The 17,741-nt window shown below is 39.8% G+C and overlaps 1 protein-coding gene and 1 pseudogene across 2 annotated transcripts in view; one reads left to right on the forward strand and one right to left on the reverse strand.

Annotated features, from left to right (window-relative positions):
• On the forward strand, window positions 1-10,204 carry LOC127449538 (claudin-10-like; annotated as a pseudogene).
• Window positions 10,205-12,248: 2,044 nt separating this feature from the next.
• Window positions 12,249-17,741, reverse strand: part of LOC127449384 (cilium assembly protein DZIP1-like) — a 40,709-nt gene continuing 35,216 nt past the window's right edge. The window contains exons 16-19 of one of the 2 annotated variants that reach the window (XM_051712751.1): window positions 16,280-16,590; window positions 15,146-15,282; window positions 14,217-14,379; window positions 12,249-12,940 (exon numbers count right to left, since the gene is read on the reverse strand). In XM_051712751.1, the coding sequence (XP_051568711.1) occupies window positions 12,867-12,940; window positions 14,217-14,379; window positions 15,146-15,282; window positions 16,280-16,590 (685 nt within the window). In that variant the 3' untranslated portion in view covers window positions 12,249-12,866. The remainder of the gene's footprint in view (window positions 12,941-14,216; window positions 14,380-15,145; window positions 15,283-16,279; window positions 16,591-17,741) is intronic. The other variant, XM_051712752.1, reaches the window with a different exon arrangement.

Consider the following 17,741-nt stretch of genomic DNA (forward strand, 5'->3'; position numbering starts at 1 on the left):
ATGACGCAGTGAACAGTGGTGATGTATATAGAGATTGGTTGTTTTGTGTCCTGTGTATGTAGCGTGATTTTGATCTGTTCCACTCTGGCAACCGAGTACAGGACCTTCTCAGAGACTGGTTCCGTTGTTCTCACCACCAGTATCTACTATTCCAATCTCTGGATGGACTGTGCGTAAGACATTACAGGAGTATCTGACTGTAAATGCTACCCCTCTATGATGGACCTGTCTGGTAAGGAAACAATCTGTTAAATCAGACACAATTGTGTCTTGATTTGGGCATTAAAAATAGGCCACTTTTTGGAAACAAAAAGAGCACTTTTTGTACCATTTATATGGTGTGCCCCCATGCATGAAATTAGAGACATAATTTGAAAGATTTGTTCAGTGTGTAAGGAAACAACAACAACAACAACAAAAAAAAAAAAAAAAAAAAAAAGAAAAAGAAAACATACATTTTATTTTTTAATGATCATCCCATTGGAATATCAATCAATTTGAATTCAGTACATTTTAATGGTTTATACAGAATTAAAAAATAAATCAGCATGTACCCATACTGTTTTTATTAAAATGAAAAATGCTTTCACTGTCTTTGTTGTTCTTTCTAAATACATATTCTACATTATCTGAGAAAATGCAGAATGTGTCTTTGTCCCTGCACTTTCTTTTCAACTGTTTTGCTGTGACATTTCCCATGTTTTAAAAATAATGGTTCCCTTACGACTCAGTACATTTGGCACTGCGTTTATTAACGCATATGGGGAGTGCCTTCTTACACGACCTAGTTGAAACCTCTCTACAATAACGCCAATATTCTAATATTAGCTACGGTGTTTGAGCCCCGCCTTTTTTGGCGCGAAACTGTCCGCTATAAAAACAGGTGCACAAACACCATTTCCTCAGAATTTCTTCCTTCAAGACAGTGATCATCTCTTGTCTAGAAGCCCTCTACCTTCGCCGTCGATATACACGAGCCAGCGGGTGCAATCTTCATGGGAAGACTTTCCACTCCCCTGCAGTGCTCCAGCGAACATCACAACGCCTCGCCGCTTGACAATTCGCTGGTGAACAGGCCTCAGCTTCCTGATTCCCCGCAGCGCTTTGGCAGGGTTTGTGTATCCTTACAAAGTAATTGTATATTGTGTAATGTATTTTGTGTGATATAAATATAAATATACACTATATTGCCAAAAGTATTCGCTCACCCATCCAAATAATTGAATTCAGGTGTTCCAATCACTTCCATGGCCACAGGTGTATAAAATGAAGCACCTAGGCATGCAGACTGCTTCTACAAACATTTGTGAAAGAATGGGCCGCTCTCAGGAGCTCAGTGAATTCCAGCGTGGTACTGTAATAGGATGCCACCTGTGCAACAAGTCCAGTCGTGAAATTTCCTCACTACTAAATATTCCACAGTCAACTGTCAGTGGTATTATAACAAAGTGGAAGCGATTGGGAATGACAGCAACTCAGCCACGAAGTGGTAGGCCACATAAAATGACAGAGCGGGGTCTGCGGATGCTGAGGTGCATAGTGCGCAGAGGTCGCCAACTTTCTGCAGAGTCAATCGCTACAGACCTCCAAAGTTCATGTGGCCTTCAGATTAGCTCAAGAACAGTGCGTAGAGAGCTTCATGGAATGGGTTTCCATGGCCAAGCAGCTGCATCCAAGCCATACATCACCAAGTGCAATGCAAAGCGTCGGATGCAGTGGTGTAAAGCACGCCGCCACTGGACTCTAGAGCAGTGGAGACGTGTTCTCTGGAGTGATGAATCACGCTTCTCCATCTAGCAATCTGATGGACGAGTCTGGGTTTGGCGGTTGCCAGGAGAACGGTACTTGTCTGACTGCATTGTGCCAACTGTGAAGTTTGGTGGAGGGGGGATTATGGTGTGGGGTTGTTTTTCAGGAGCTGGGCTTGGCCCCTTAGTTCCAGTGAAAGGAACTCTGAATGCTTCAGCATACCAAGAGATTTTGGACAATTCCATGCTCCCAACTTTGTGGGAACAGTTTGGGGATGGCCCCTTCCTGTTCCAACATGACTGCGCACCAGTGCACAAAGTAAGGTCCATAAAGACATGGATGAGCGAGTTTGGTGTGGAAGAACTTGACTGGCCTGCACAGAGTCCTGACCTCAACCCGATAGAGCATCTTTGGGATGAATTAGTGCGAAGACTGCGAGCCAGGCCTTCTCGTCCAACATCAGTGTCTGACCTCACAAATGTGCTTCTGGAAGAATGGTCAAAAATTCCCATAAACACACTCCTAAACCTTGTGGAAAGCCTTCCCAGAAGAGTTGAAGCTGTTATAGCTGCAAAGGGTGGGCCGATGTCATATTAAACCCTATGGATTAAGAATGGGATGTCACTTAAGTTCATATACATCTAAAGGCAGATGAGCGAATACTTTTGGCAATATAGTGTATATTTATTTATATATTTATATACAGTATCTAAAAGAGTCACTTACGTGTTTGCATCTTTTTTAAAGATGTCGTTCAATAAGTGTTCTTTGTGTGAGAGACACATCCCACTGTCAGATCAGCATGAGAGCTGTGTTTAATGTCTGGGCCACGCCCACACAGAGACAGCTCTCATGGAGACAGACTGAACACCGCTGCCTCTCTACCGGATGAGCTAAATACTTTTTATGCTCGTTTCGAGGGAAATAACACCGCCCTCACGGAGAGAGCTCTCGCGGCTGAAGCTACAGAGGTTAGTTCACCCTCTGTCTCTGTAGCGGATGTAACCCGATCCTTCCGACAGGTGAATATCCGCAAAGCCGCTGGCCCAGACGGCATTCCGGGCTGTGTCATCAGAGTGTGCACGAACCAGCTGGCTGGTGTTTTTACGGACATTTTCAACCTTTCCCTCTCTTTGTCTGTAGTCCCCACATGCTTTAAAACATCCACCATTGTGCCTGTTCCAAAACAATCAAAAATAACTTGTTTAAATGACTGGCGTCCTGTTGCTCTGACCCCCATCATCAGCAAATGTTTTGAGAGACTAATCAGAGATTACATCTGCTCTGTATTGCCACTCTCTCTAGACCCGCTGCAGTTTGCTTACCGCAACAACCACTCCACTGATGATGCCATTGCATCTACAATACACACTGCTCTCTCCCACCTGGAAAAAAGGAACACTTATGTGAGAATGCTGTTTGTAGACTACAGCTCAGCATTCAACACCATAGTGCCCTCCAAGCTAGATGAGAAACTCTGGGCTCTGGGCTTAAACAGCTCGCTGTGCAGCTGGATCCTGGACTTCCTGTCAAGTAGACGCCGGGTGGTTAGAATAGGCAGCAACATCTCCTCATCACTGACCCTCAACACTGGAGCCCCGCAGGGCTGTGTTCTCAGCCCACTACTGTATTCCTTGTACACACATAACTGTGTGGCAACACATAGCTCCAATGCCATCATTAAGTTTGCTGATGACACGACGGTGGTAGGTCTGATCACTGACAATGATGAAACAGCCTACAGAGAGGAGGTACACACTCTGACACACTGGTGTCAGGAGCACAACCTCTCCCTCAACGTCAGTAAGACAAAGGAGCTTGTGGTGGACTTCAGAAGAAAAGACAGAGAACACAGTCCCATCACCCTCAATGGAGCACCAGTGGAGCGAGTCAGCAGCTTCAAGTTCCTGGGTGTCCACATCACTGAGGAACTCACATGGTCCATCCACACTGAAGTCGTTGTGAAGAAGGCTCATCAGCGCCTCTTCTTCCTGAGACGTCTGAGGAAGTTTGGAATGAACCGCCACATCCTCACACGGTTCTACACCTGCACTGTGGAGAGCATCCTGACTGGCTGTATCTCCGCCTGGTACGGCAATAGCACCGCCCACAACCGCAAAGCACTGCAAAGGGTGGTGCGAACTGCCAGACACATCATCGGAGGTGAGCTTCCCTCCCTCCAGGAAATATATACAAGGCGGTGTGTGAAAAAAGCTCGGAGGATCATCAGAGACTCCAGTCACCCGAGCCATGGGCTGTTCTCACTGCTACCATCAGGTAGGCGGTATCGCAGCATCAGGACCCGCACCAGCCGACTCCATGATAGCTTCTTCCCCCAAGCAATCAGACTTTTGAATTCTTGATCTCCCACGATCAAAATACATCAGCACTGCACTTTATTACCCTTACTCTTATATCTCACACCGGACTGTCATAAATTATATTATTATTATTATATTATGTTCTCTCTTAACAACTGACTATCAACCGACAGCCTGAATGTCAATACAGTACAATACTGTACATTCTATGTATATACACTTTTTTATATATTTTTATTTTTTATTTTTATTGAATAATGTGTATCTATATAGTGCGTATTGTATACTGTACAGTGTATGTTATTATTTGTATACTGTTGAGTGTAATTATGTGTATAACAGATGTTTAAATTGTGTTGTGTTAATTTGATGTTATTGTAAATTGGTATATGTCTCATCACTGTCATGACTGCTATGTTGATCGGAACTGCACCCAAGAATTTCACACACCATTGCACTTGTGTATATGGCTGTGTGACAGTAAAGTGATTTGATTTGATTTTGATTTGATTTGACATGAGTCTCAAGACGCTTCGCTCGTGAATCACTCTCATTCTGAGGGACGATTCAGCCTCACACGGCCTCCCACCCGCCTCTTCTGAGATACTCGAGGATTCACACAAGGAGGCACGGCAGGGCCGCGAGGTCGAGCAGGATGCCTTTGAGGTGGTCCTCGTCGCCTTCCCATGAGACTGCAACGTTATGTTTCCTTTCTGGGAGGTTATGTCGTGTAGTGTGGCATGATGGGATTCTGTTCCCCATATGTGTTAATCAAATGTACTGAGTCGTAAGGGAACAAGACATTGCGAATGCTAGCCGCACTACAATACTCAGAGTTCTTGAGGTATGTGCGATGCGCTCCTTGTTCTCAGTCAGAAATTCTGAGGAAATGGTGTTTGTGCAGCTGCTTTTATAGCGGACAGCTTCGTGCCAAAACAGGCAGGGCTCAAACACCATTGCCAATATTAGAATATTGCCGTTATGGTAGAGAGGTTTCAAATAGGTCGTGTAAGAAGGCACTCCCCATATGCGTTAATCAACACAATGTCTAGTTCCCTTCGTCTCAGGGAACCGAGGTTACCTATGTAACCGAGACGTTTTATCTTTCTGATGTCATATTTAAGGGAGTGTCATCAAATTATTTTCCAAATAGAGTTTTTTTTTTTTACGATCTCTATCATTATTTCATTCTTTACATTTATAAGGTTTTGTCAGCCTCAATAATTCAACTCTGTTATGGGAAAATTTACAATTATAAATATTTTTACAAAAAATATTATTCCTGGCTCAAAGCATGATAATATTGACTGTAAAATGATGTGTGATGACTGATATTTGCTAGCTAAGGCCATTATTACACATTTTTTTAAATGATTTTCAACGCTGAAACTCTTTGAATGTAACAGGGTTGGCACAAAATATATTTTAAAGTGAAATGTCATGGGATTCTCATATACAGTATATAACAAGTGATTTATTACAAAGCACCTGAAATCTGTACAGAATATACTCAATTCTATGCAAATTATAAGTATATGAATTCCAAAAGTATTTTGACAGTGGTCCTGGTACTTTATGCTCAAAGTGGTAAAATAGAATTTCTAGAGGTTCAGCAGTAACACTTCCAAATAAAAACAAAAAAAGAAATCTAGCACAAATAGCACCGTTCCCTGAAAATTAGAGTAATATTTACCCCAAAATATGCACTGTATTTTATTATACAGTAAATGCATACATTGTCCTAATAATAGCATTTCTCTTTCTTTCTGGTTCTTCTAGTCTTCCTCCATGTGAGCAGGGCTCTGGCTGTCATCTCTGTGTGTGCTTCTGGGGGTCTGTGCTTGCCCTCATTGGGATGAAGTGTATCACAATTGGAGGCTCTGAGCTTGATAACGCTAGAGTGACATTAGCAGCAATACTGACATTCATGGCATCTGGTAGAAACCTTTCTCCACAAGCATTTTCAAAGCATAAAGTGAGTCAGAAAAACTGAGGTAACACTTTACGATAAGGTTGCATTTGTTAACATTAGTTAATGCATTAGTTAACATGAACTAACAATGAACAACACTTATATACAGCATTTATTAATCTTGGTTAATGTTAATTAATAAATAAACTAACACTTTTCTTAACTCTGAACTTAGAAATCTTAACATGTGAGGATCAGACGTATGAACAGCGATCTCTGCGCACTTTGCTAGTTTTAACACTTTTAATGACATAAACCGGTGAGATTCGATACACTCTGTTCCATAACTGTTCTAGGAGGACAATATGTCAAAGAATTCAAAATCCTCTGGCTCTGGAGACATTAAAACACACTTACGTGCTCAAGTTGATGCCCCCAAGCAGGCCGCGAGCCTGGGAGCCGATTTAGTCGGAGAAGTGTGGGAAATGCGATGAGAGATGCTGAACATGTCGGCAATGCTGACGAAGGTCGTTGCTGACTTGGAGGATCTTGCTGTGATGCATTGATCAATCACTGCCATGGAGGCAAAGTTCACTGAGGTGGATACAAGAGTGGGGAATGTCGAGAAACGGATCGATTATCTGGAGTCATCGGAGAGGGAATTATCTGCTAATCCACTAGCGACCAAAGTGGATTTGGAGCGTGTCTGGGAGAAATTGGAGGACATGGAGAATAATAGCTGCCGTTTTGTCAGAATTCCTGAGGGCAACGATGGACAAGATATGGTGAAATTCCTAGATGGGCTCTTCCGAATCTGCTCAACATAGCAGGCCATAGGCTGGAAATCGAGCGAGCTCACAGGGTTCCTGCTTGGCGAGCTGTGGAGGGAGGCAGGCCCCGATCAATTATGCCCAAATTTCTGAGATCATCAGATACAGATCTTGTGTTACGTAAGGCGAGGAGTAAAGGCTTATTGGAAAAATCACAGCATTTTCATGTTCCCAGACTTTGTGAATTCGACAAGAGAGAAACGTGATCGATTCAAGGAATACATGAAACTTTTACATCAACGGAAGGTCGCTTTTGCACTGATATTCCTGCCCAAATTGAGAATAGATGCTAAGGAGGGCTGTAAAACATTCACATGCCCACAGCAAGCGATGCCCTTCATAAAGTCAATGGAGTAAGTCAACTTGTGGTACTCACTCTGCAGCTGAGTGGACCAGCTCACTGAACATTCACTCAACTCTTTGAGGAAACTGAGTGCTTTTTTTTGTGCTGGTTCCACCTAGCGGCTGGAGTTGATTTTGTAGAGTAACACACCTTCAGGATAGTTTTATAGATGAACCTACACGCTCTTTGTACTTATTCCTCCTATTGGCTGGAGTTTGTTTTGCGGAGTATTTCTTGCAATTGGAGTGATTAAGTCATTTGCCTGCACTCATGTTGCAGCCGAGTGGACCGGCTCACTGAACATTTGCTTGACTGTTTAAAGAATCTATGCACTTTTTTTGTGCTAGTTCTGCCTGGCGGCTGGAGCTTGTTTTGTGGAGTGGCACACCACAGATTTGTGCATGAATCTGCACGCTCTTTGTGTTTGTTCTGCCTATGGGCTGGAGTTTGTTTTGTGGATTGTCTTTTGCTGTGTGGTTCTGTCTCACAAAGTTTGGGATCTCGTAGTCTGCATGGACTGTTTGAGTTTGGAGGGATGGACGCTCGTGCGCGGGGTTAATGCGCATGTTTTTCTTTTTTCTGTTTGTTTTGTTCTGGGGGAAGTTAGGGTTTTGATGGTCGAACCAATGTTGGAAATTGGTCTTTATAATCTTGTTTTTGACACACAATCTATTTTTTCTTATATGTCAAAATGTCAAATGTTAATATGAGTGGATTGTGTCTCTACACATGGAATGTCAATGGGTTGGGGTACCCCATAAAAAGAAGGAAGGTTATTTTTCTTCTTAAGCCTAAGGAATATGAAATAGTGTTTCTTCAAGAAATGCACCTTTCTCTGCAGGAAGCTGAAAAATTTGGAAAGATATGGGGTGGGCATTTTTTTTATAGTGCTGGCTTGAGTAAGAGCAGGGGAGTCATTACGCTGATAAGTAATCATCTACAATTCAAATGTCTCAAACAGAGCAAAAAAATAAATTAGGAAGAGTCATTATTGTTTTTGCTGAAATTCAGGGACAAATTCTTATTCTGGCTAATAATTATGCACCTAACGTTGATGATCAGGGCTTTTTTATAGATCTTGAAGGGATGTTGCAAGCTGCTGGCACCCCTCATGATATAATACTGGGAGGAGACTTTAATATTTTGATGGACTCAGTCCTTGATCATAATGAAGCAAAAGTGTGAAAGCCCCCTAGAGCAACATTGATGCTTCACAGTATGTGTAAAATCTTGGTCTTACAGATATTTGGAGACTTTTGAACCCATCTAGTAGGGACTATACATTTTTTTCATCAGTCCATAAGATTTACTCTAGAATAGATTTATATATATATATATATATATATATATATATATATATATATATATATATATATATATATATATATATATATAAGTCCCTCATTTCATCTGTTGTTGATTGCTCAATTCGAAATATTTTAGTCTCAGATCACGCCCTGGTGTGTTTAGAGGTGTTTCCACATACGGAGAAAAAGAAATCATTTAGTTGCCGCTTTAATGTATCCCTTTAGCAAAATCCTGAATTCCAACAAATGAAAGACCAACTTGTCCTCAGTATCCTCTGTGGGCGTGGCTTGGGAGGCACTTAAGGCGGTTCATAGGGGTTGGATCATACAGTATGCCTCATTCACCAAAAAATCCAAAGCACAAGAACTTGTGGAATTGGAAGGGAATATTAAAAGTGCAGAGGCAGAGCTGAAGCGCCAAATGTCGTCTAGTGATCTAATGGAAATACAGATATAATTCTATTTTGTCGCGGAAGGTGGAGTTTTGGCTATTCAGGGCAAGACAGTCATACTTTGAGTAGGGGGACAAAGCATTTCATTTTGCCCCAGACTTGGCAGATGGATTATTCTTAGGGGATGAAGTCGGCTTGAGCACCCTCATTTCAGGAATGGTGCACAGAGATGGGCAGGATGGCGGCATTCAAGGAGATGACATGTAGAAGGCTGGGAAACTTAGATTTGTTTAATAGGAAATGGGGTAGATATTTGGCCTTTTTGGAGAGTTTTCGGGGAGGGGCAGTGGAGAGGGATTTGTAGTTTTAAATGTGTGTGTGCATTGTTATTGTTTTTTGAAAGTATACTTTTTATGTTTTTTTTTTTGTTTCTAAATAATTATGACCACTGGGGTGTGTGTTTTTGTTGGGTGGAGGTGGGGGCGTCATTAATTAATTTGTTGAAGGTAATCAATAAAAATTGTTAATAAAAAAAACAAAAGTAAGAGTCAACACACATTAGTAATACATTTATTGATAATAATCAAAGGTTTTTCACTATATATTTATATTTCACTATCTCTCTCTCTCTCTCTCTCTATATATAAAGTAGTTAAGTAAAATGTCACACAGGAACATAGGTGAGTGACAATTCTTTCGATATCCCTCCAACTTTTCCCCTTCACAATTAATGTTATCATATACACCTTTCAATGTTGAGAAATGTGTTAGTAGTATATACACAATATATTATTATAGGCCTTTGTATAAATTAACATTAATATATTAATTAATAAACATTAATAAACACTGTAAAGAGGTGTTGTTCCTTTTTAGTTCACAACCATATATCTATAAATTAACATAAACCAAGATTAACAAATGCTGTGAAAGGGTGTTGTTCATTGTTAGTTAACATTAGCTAATGCATTAACTAATGTTAACTATGACATTAACTAATGTTAACAAATGCAACCTTATTGTGAAATGTTACCAAAACAGAAGTATTGTTTTGTCTGTTTTGCAGGGTTCTGTGGTATGATAGTGTACTCATGTGGGGAGATAAAGTGCGCACAGACTTTTTGGATCCATATTACTTAGAACAGAAGTATGTAACTATGATGTCTTCCATTTAATTTCTATAGACTGCAGATTGGTGATTGACATAAGACATTGTGTTTATCAAAGTGCTTAAAAAATGACTTGCTTCTCAGGTTTGAGCTCGGTGCAGTTGTGTTCATCGGTTGGGGAGGTTCGTGTCTGGTCACATGTGGGAGTGCAGTCATGTGCTATTTCTCTGGGAAAAAGTAATTTCCCCAAAGGTCTGGCCAGTCTCAATGTATAAATTAAAGACAAACCCAAACAATTACAACTGCACTGGTAAATCAGTTTACCAGTTCTAAATCAGTATCCATAAAATGTATTTATTTTAAGCATGTTCAGATATTGTTAATAAAAATTAGGGGTGTAACGATCCATCGATCTGTATCAATGCAGTGATTAAATCACTATGTAATGTCATCGATTCAATGCGTAACCATCGATGTATATATTTTTAAAGATGCATCTTTATTTTAACACTCTAATGCCAGCCACAACCGTACGCATTTCCGTTGCAGCAACCTTATGATATTCATAGCTTTATAAGCAGTAAATATGCTTCTCATCTGGGAAACAGATGTGCACGGAGTGACTGAAGCCTGAAGTTGCGCTCTGGTCTATCCGTGTGCGCTTGTCAAAAGGGGTGAGAGCTCCAGTGACAGGATAGCGCAGAGCGGATTAAACAATTAAATCGGGCTTCCCTCTATATCGTGGCGCATAAGACATACCATTTTAATTCTATATGAGAATTTTCTATTTTAATGTGCATTGGAGCAATTCAGCCATGTCAAACGGCTAAACAGCCCAGACATTCCGAACAGCACTGACGAGGGAAAGAGAAAACACTTGCCCTGCACCAGCATCAGTTACAAGACATCTCACATCTAAACATCAACACACACTAACATTTATCACAGTAAACTGTAACAGAATTTTTAAATACAACTGTGGAAGAAAACACGTATAGCACCTACTCTCCTGTCAAACTTTGGATTGAAAGACTTGCTTGACTGTCCACTGTATTTATAAATATATTCCATAAGGCAATGAGATGTCATCAAATGATTGATCACAATTGTGTGACTTTATTTTTTTAATTATTTATTTTTTCTGTATTATATTTTGTTGTGCATGTCCCAATGTGGATACTGGATTTGCACTTTTCAGAAAGAAAATTACTTGAAAAAATATCTCATCATTTTTCTTGCCCCACTGGCAAATTGTGTCTCGTTTAAAGCATGAATCTAACAAAATTTAGTGAGGTTTATGCTCAAAACAAGAAAAAAATATATCAAATAAATTTGCCAATGGGGTATAAAAAATAAACTTTATTTAAGATATATTCCCTTAAAACAAGTATTGTGTTTCTTAAGTAAAAGTATCTTGTTTTTAGACACTTTTATTTAGAAAAGGGATGAAGATACTGATTAAAGGGATAGTTCCCCCAAAAAAGAAAATTCTGTCATCATTTACTCATCATTACAATATTGTAATAACCCTAATATTGTTCCAAACCAATATGACTTTTCCTCTTAAGCGGAACACAAAAATATATTTTTTTTTAATGAATAATTCTGTCCATCTTGTCAATACAATGGCAGATGAAACCATGAGTGCTGCGAGAGAAGCTCGTTTACTGTCATTTGTGTATTTACGAGAAAACCTTTGTTGTTTCTGCTAAAAATAACTCACATTTCAGTTATCGTATAACAACAGAAGACTTGGAATATGACGCAGGAGTCACTTGGACTACTTGTATAATACTTTAGGGTCCTTTTTCAGCTTTAAAGTGAGGCACTATACACTGCCATTGTATTAAAAAGACAGATAGTAAGAAGTATAAGACAGAAGGTCAAATGGGTTTGAAACAACATGAGAATGGGTAAATTATGACAGAATTTTAATTTTTGAGTAACCTACTTCTTTAGGATTTGTATTTTTATTTATTTATTTGCTGTATATAAGAATCTTTGTTTTCTCTGAATCTTTATTCCATTTTTTTGAAAAAAGGCGCTTGTTGACATGACTCTGCCACAAAAAAGGCTTTAATTTAATTAATTATATATATATATATATATATATATATATATATATATATATATATATATATATATATATATATATATTTTTTTTTTTTTTTTATTAATTTAATTTATTTATCACACATTTGCACATATACAGTGAAATTCTTTTTTTTTCACATATCCCAGCTAAGCTGGGGTCAGAGTGCAGGGTCAGCAATGATACAGTGCCCCTGGAGCAGATAGGGTCAAGGGCCTTGCTCAAGGGCCCAACAGTCTCAAGGGCCTCATCTTAACTGCTGAGCCACCACTGCCCCTTTAAAGAGAGCTTCTCCAATCCAAGACGCTAACAGTTTTCTCAGTGTAAAATTAATAACATGGGGTGCTTGGACTGCAAAGACAAAGACAAATAAAAATTTGAAAGCGTGAATTTAATAAATCAATATTTTACATATGACAAAAATCTTGTCAATTTGAGGCTTTACTGTATATTTTAATTGCAGAGAGACATTTAATAAATAAACTACTGTATATATATATATATATATATATATATATATATATATATATATATATATATATGTATAAAAAACAACATGAGGCAATTATTTTAAAGTGCAATATCTACTGAATGTTAAGAAAACCTGTACCTTCGTTTTTTCATATAAAGTACCTTTAACACTGTCAATATCAAAGCTGTTTTTGTACTGCTGTCCCTGAATAATGACTTAGCCTGAGATATAAGATATATTACAATTATTTCAATTATATTCTATTACAATTATAAGGTGTATTAGCTTGTGGATGTTTTGATATTGCTTTGCTAGATTGTTCCCTTATTTGCCACATAATTAGATCTCATCTGAATCATCCCAGTCACTGACAGTCACCAAACTGCTCTTGACAGTGCTGCCGGTGCCTGCATCTGTGAGAATTGAAAACAGAAAACCAAGATATGTGATCAGAATCACTGCTTAAATATGATATAAAAAATGCACTCTTCACTGTACACTATTTCTGTTTCTTGGGTCATATCTCAGGGGAAACAAACCTAAAAAATGAAAAATAGCATTTGGATTGTATAAAAAAAACAAAACATACAAAACCATTGAAGAAAAAAGTCTCTGTTTGTTGATTTGTATGACCACTGGTTTCAGGCATAGTTTCATGCATTAGATAATATTATGGTGGATTTTCAGATTAAATGGATTGATTGACAAAAGCAGAGTAGTATGTTTGTATGCAAACAATCATCTTGGTTACATACGTAACCTCGGTTCCCTGAGACTCAGTTCACTTGACATTGCGTTGATTAACGAATATGGGGAGTGCCTTCTTACATGACCTATTTGAAACCTCTCTACAATAACGGCAATATTCTAATATTGGCTATGGTGTTTGAGCCCCGTCTGTTTTGGCGTGAAGCTGTCTGCTATAAAAGCAGCTGCAAAAACACCATTTCCTCAGAATTTCTGACTGAGAACAAGGAGCACTTCGCTTGTACCTCAAGAACTCTGAGTCTTGTAGTGAGGCTAGAGTTTGCAACGTTTCGTTCTCTTCATCTCAGGGAACCGAGGTTACGTAACCAAGACGTTCCTTTACGACTCAGTACACTTGACATGCGTTGATTAACGCATATGGGAACAGAATCCTTTCATGCCGCACTACATGACATTTTGTGCACCTGCTTTTATAGCGGACAGCTTTGCGCCAAAACAGGCGGGGCTCAAACACCATAGCCAATATTAGAATATTGCCGTTATTGTAGAGAGGTTTCAACTTGATCGTATAAGAAGGCACTCCCCATATGCGTTAATCAACGCAATGTCAAGTGAACTGAGTCGTAAGGGAACTAAGTTTACGCATTAAATAGTTCATAACTGATTAATATTATTAAAGCAATAAGCCACTCGAAGCTGTGTGCTACAGGAATTTTACTATAGGTAAGGGGTTTTCTTAGGCACGACGTGAAACGAAGTACATGCTAAAAACAGAAAAATGATAAAAGATACCAATGTTCAATAAATATTTAGGTGTATTAATAATAATCTGAATATACAATTCTTCCGCCAAGTAATGCAAGCAATATACCAAGCAATGTAGCAACTTGACCCATTAATATAGAATTCAACTGATGGGCCATCACAGGTGTGAGAATTTTATGACTTTGAATGCAGTTAATTCGACAAAGAATTGTGTACCAGGTTTCTCCCCTTTGCCCGTCGATGAGCCCCACACACTGGTGCTGGTGTCCAGACTCTTGTCCAGGCTCTTCCTGATTGGGGCGGGGCTTCGGCTGTGTTTGGGTACAGCGGGCACATCCTCCAGAGAGGAGATATCCCAGTCATCATCATCATCTGTGTACTGCAAGATAGATGTTTGCTCAAAGTAAGTGAATGCGTCTTTAGTAAAGTGAAATCTGCATATTTTTACAATCTAAGCTCAAAAACATCTGCTGTTCTGAGAATGCTGACATCGCTGCTGTGTGACTGAATGAGGGATGTTAATGATTAAGCGATAATTGATTCACTTTTGCTAATAATTTATTTGATTAATCTTGATTGTCGAGTTCAGTAATCATCTAGTAATCAAGCTAAAGTGCACAATGCGGCTTGCACCTTGGATGTCATGTCGCATCCGTTCTGTACTGAGACTACCTGTTAATATTTGACATTTACAGCAACATGAAACATGTTTTTAGATTAACATTTTTTTCTGTGTATATTTTCTACAAACATAATTATTATTGCAATAAAAGAAATATAATAAATTAATGGTAATTAAACATTACATTATATTTATTTAAATGTATTTAAAACGTTAATCTGGATGACAATTAACTATGAAAAGTCAAGGAAAATACAATACTCACCTTTATTAACTATACTTATTTGAATGTATTTAAACAGATAACTTTAATGTCAATCTATAAAAATATGAAACATCCTGAAAACTGACATCTATAGACTATGATGACATCACTGCTGAGAAACAGTTTGTTCACATCACCATCTTTCATACCTGAGTCTGTGTTATCATTGAGATTAGCTCTCTTTAGGGAATTACAGTCTGCTCATTCAAACTGCTGTGCCTTTAAAAGATCTTGCTGTTTTCAACCCATACTCTTTACCTCTTTCTTTACATCTTGCTTTGTATTCTTGACAACTGTTGGTTTTTCAAGAAATGTATTAACGCCCCCTGCTGGTTTCTTTGGGCCTCGCATCGCCAGCTGTTTTTCCAGACTTTTGCCAAGAGCTTTAACATCACCTACAAAAAATACACATACAATGGCGGATTTGCTATTTATAGCAATTTGGCATGCTCTCATGATAGACATATAATGAAGCAAAATAACTACATTTACTGAGTCAATAAGTTTGTATTTTCACAAATATTTTTTTTTAGAAGTGATGCATGTAATTTTTTGTCCTGAGAAATACTTTCTCCTAGGGGGCCTGGGTAGCTCAGCATGTAAAGACGCTGACTACCACACCTGGAGTCGCAAGTTCGAACCCAGGGTATGCTGAGTGACTCCAGTCAGGCTTCCTAAGCAACCAATTGGCCTGGTTGCTAGGGTGGGTAGAGTCACATTGGGTTAACCTCCTCGTGATCACTATGATGTGGTTCTAGTTCTCCGTGGGACACATGGTGAGTTGTGCGTGGATGCTGTAGAGAATAGCATGAGCCTCCACACGCGCTAGGTCTCCTCAGTAACGCGCTTAACAAGCCACATGATAAGATGTGCGGATTGACAGTCTCAAATGTGGAGGCAACTGAGATTCTTCCTCCACCACCCGGATTGAGGCGAGTCACTATGCCACCACGAGGACCTCGAGCACATTGGGAATTGGGCATGCCAAATTGGGGAGAAAAGGAGAGAAAATTCTCCTATTCCAGTTTAATGTGCACAGTCAACTATAAGGGGCTATTTGTCACCGGATGAACACATTCTTGTGTTAAAAAAAGCTAGACACAGCGCAACGAAGGGAATGTTTTTTTTTTTTACTTTACACAGCGTTTTAAAAACACGGTGCTCTTAAGTGAGATGCTGAAAAAAAAAAAAAATCATCAAAGCAAGTTTGGGGAGGGATTATCTGTCTGACCACTGGCAGAAAGGGGGAGTATTTGGGAAACCTGTTTGAAAACAGTCTAATATTTGTAATTCCGTTTGCTGCTGCTAGTGGCACAGAATTACACATTTAACCTTTAAATTCCAAAAGCAGGTTTCAGCAACACAATGATGCTAGTCAGATCAGAGACTTACTGTGCGTTATCTTCACATTTCCATTCTGGTCTGTGTGTTTGTGCAGCTGTGAGAGGTTGATCTCTTCCATCTCGCTGCCATCGGTCCACTCACTGTCACTCTCGCTCAAAGCAGTCACGTTCGTTCTGTCCGAGCTGATCACAGGAGCTGCAGAGCGCACAGCAGAAGCGAGAGGGGCCGAGTGCTGATGTGGTTTAGGGGCTTTGACTGGGGTGCTGTTGACCAGGGCAGGTTTCTTCTGCATTTGAAGGACCTCTTCCTCAGACTCCTCCTCCTCAGATGATTCTTCATCAGAGCTGAATGGAGGGGTTCTGGAACGGGGGCACAACATTAAAGGAATATTCCAGGTACAATACAAAATAAGCTCCATTGACAGCATTTGGTAATAACTTTGACCTGTTCCTCCTTTTCTTTAAAAAAGCAAAAATCTGGGTTACAGTGAGGCACTTACAATAGAAGTGAATGGGGCCAATCCGAAAACATTAAAATACTCTGTTTCAAAAGTATAGCCTCAAGACATAAACAACATGCGTGTTAACATGATTTAAGTGATAAAATAGCGTAATACCCTTTTCGGTGCAAATGTACAACTTTGTTCCTATGAAGACATACTGGCGTAAACACTTATAGCCTAAAACGATTGGAAAAACTATGATTTAAACAACTTTGACAGCTTCTTTAAGGCAAGAACATGTACAGTGGGGTTCAAAAAGTCATTCATATTAACCTGGATATAAACTTGAAGTTTTAGGGCTTCAATAAAAGTTAATTAATTTTTCTATCTATAATTAACTATCTGTCACTCACTCGACGTTGTGTCGATGTAGTGACACTAGGGGTCACTCTTGGGAGCCCTAGACACCTCTGGTCTTTGATAAAAAGCCAATGAAAATTGGCGAGTGGTGTTTGCATGCCACTCCCCCGGACATACGGGTATAAAAGGAGCTGGCTTGCAACCACTCATTCAGATTTTCTCTTCTTCTGTTTACTGAGCTGACTGTTCATTCACCTCTGCTGGATCTGACGGCGCATTTCAGCGGCTTCTCCCTCCTCTGCACTGGTGCACTGCAGAGAATGCCCTTGGGTGCTTCGGCAGAAAAAAGAGAGTATATTTTTCTAAAAGAGTATATGTCTCTAAAAGAGCGACACACACGGAACGTCTTTTTAAAGACGCATCTTTTTAAAGATGCCTTTCCGTTTGTGTGTTATTCCTGGTTGCGGACTTCAGAAGATCACGATCACTGTCTTTTGTGTCTGGGCGCGACCCACACGGAGACAGCGTTCGTGGATGGATCATGTACTCACTGCGAGAACATAACCATGGCAACGTTGCGGTCGCGGCCACCCCAGCAGCTCCCCGCCTCGGTCCTTCTACCTACGGGTATGAGGCCAGCGCGGCTAGCACTGGGGGCGATTTGGGGACCCCAATGGGACCACCTCTGCCGGGTATTTCCCCACAGAC

This window comes from Myxocyprinus asiaticus, chromosome 12 (genome assembly GCF_019703515.2).
Source record: "Myxocyprinus asiaticus isolate MX2 ecotype Aquarium Trade chromosome 12, UBuf_Myxa_2, whole genome shotgun sequence".
Lineage (NCBI taxonomy): Eukaryota > Metazoa > Chordata > Actinopteri > Cypriniformes > Catostomidae > Myxocyprinus > Myxocyprinus asiaticus.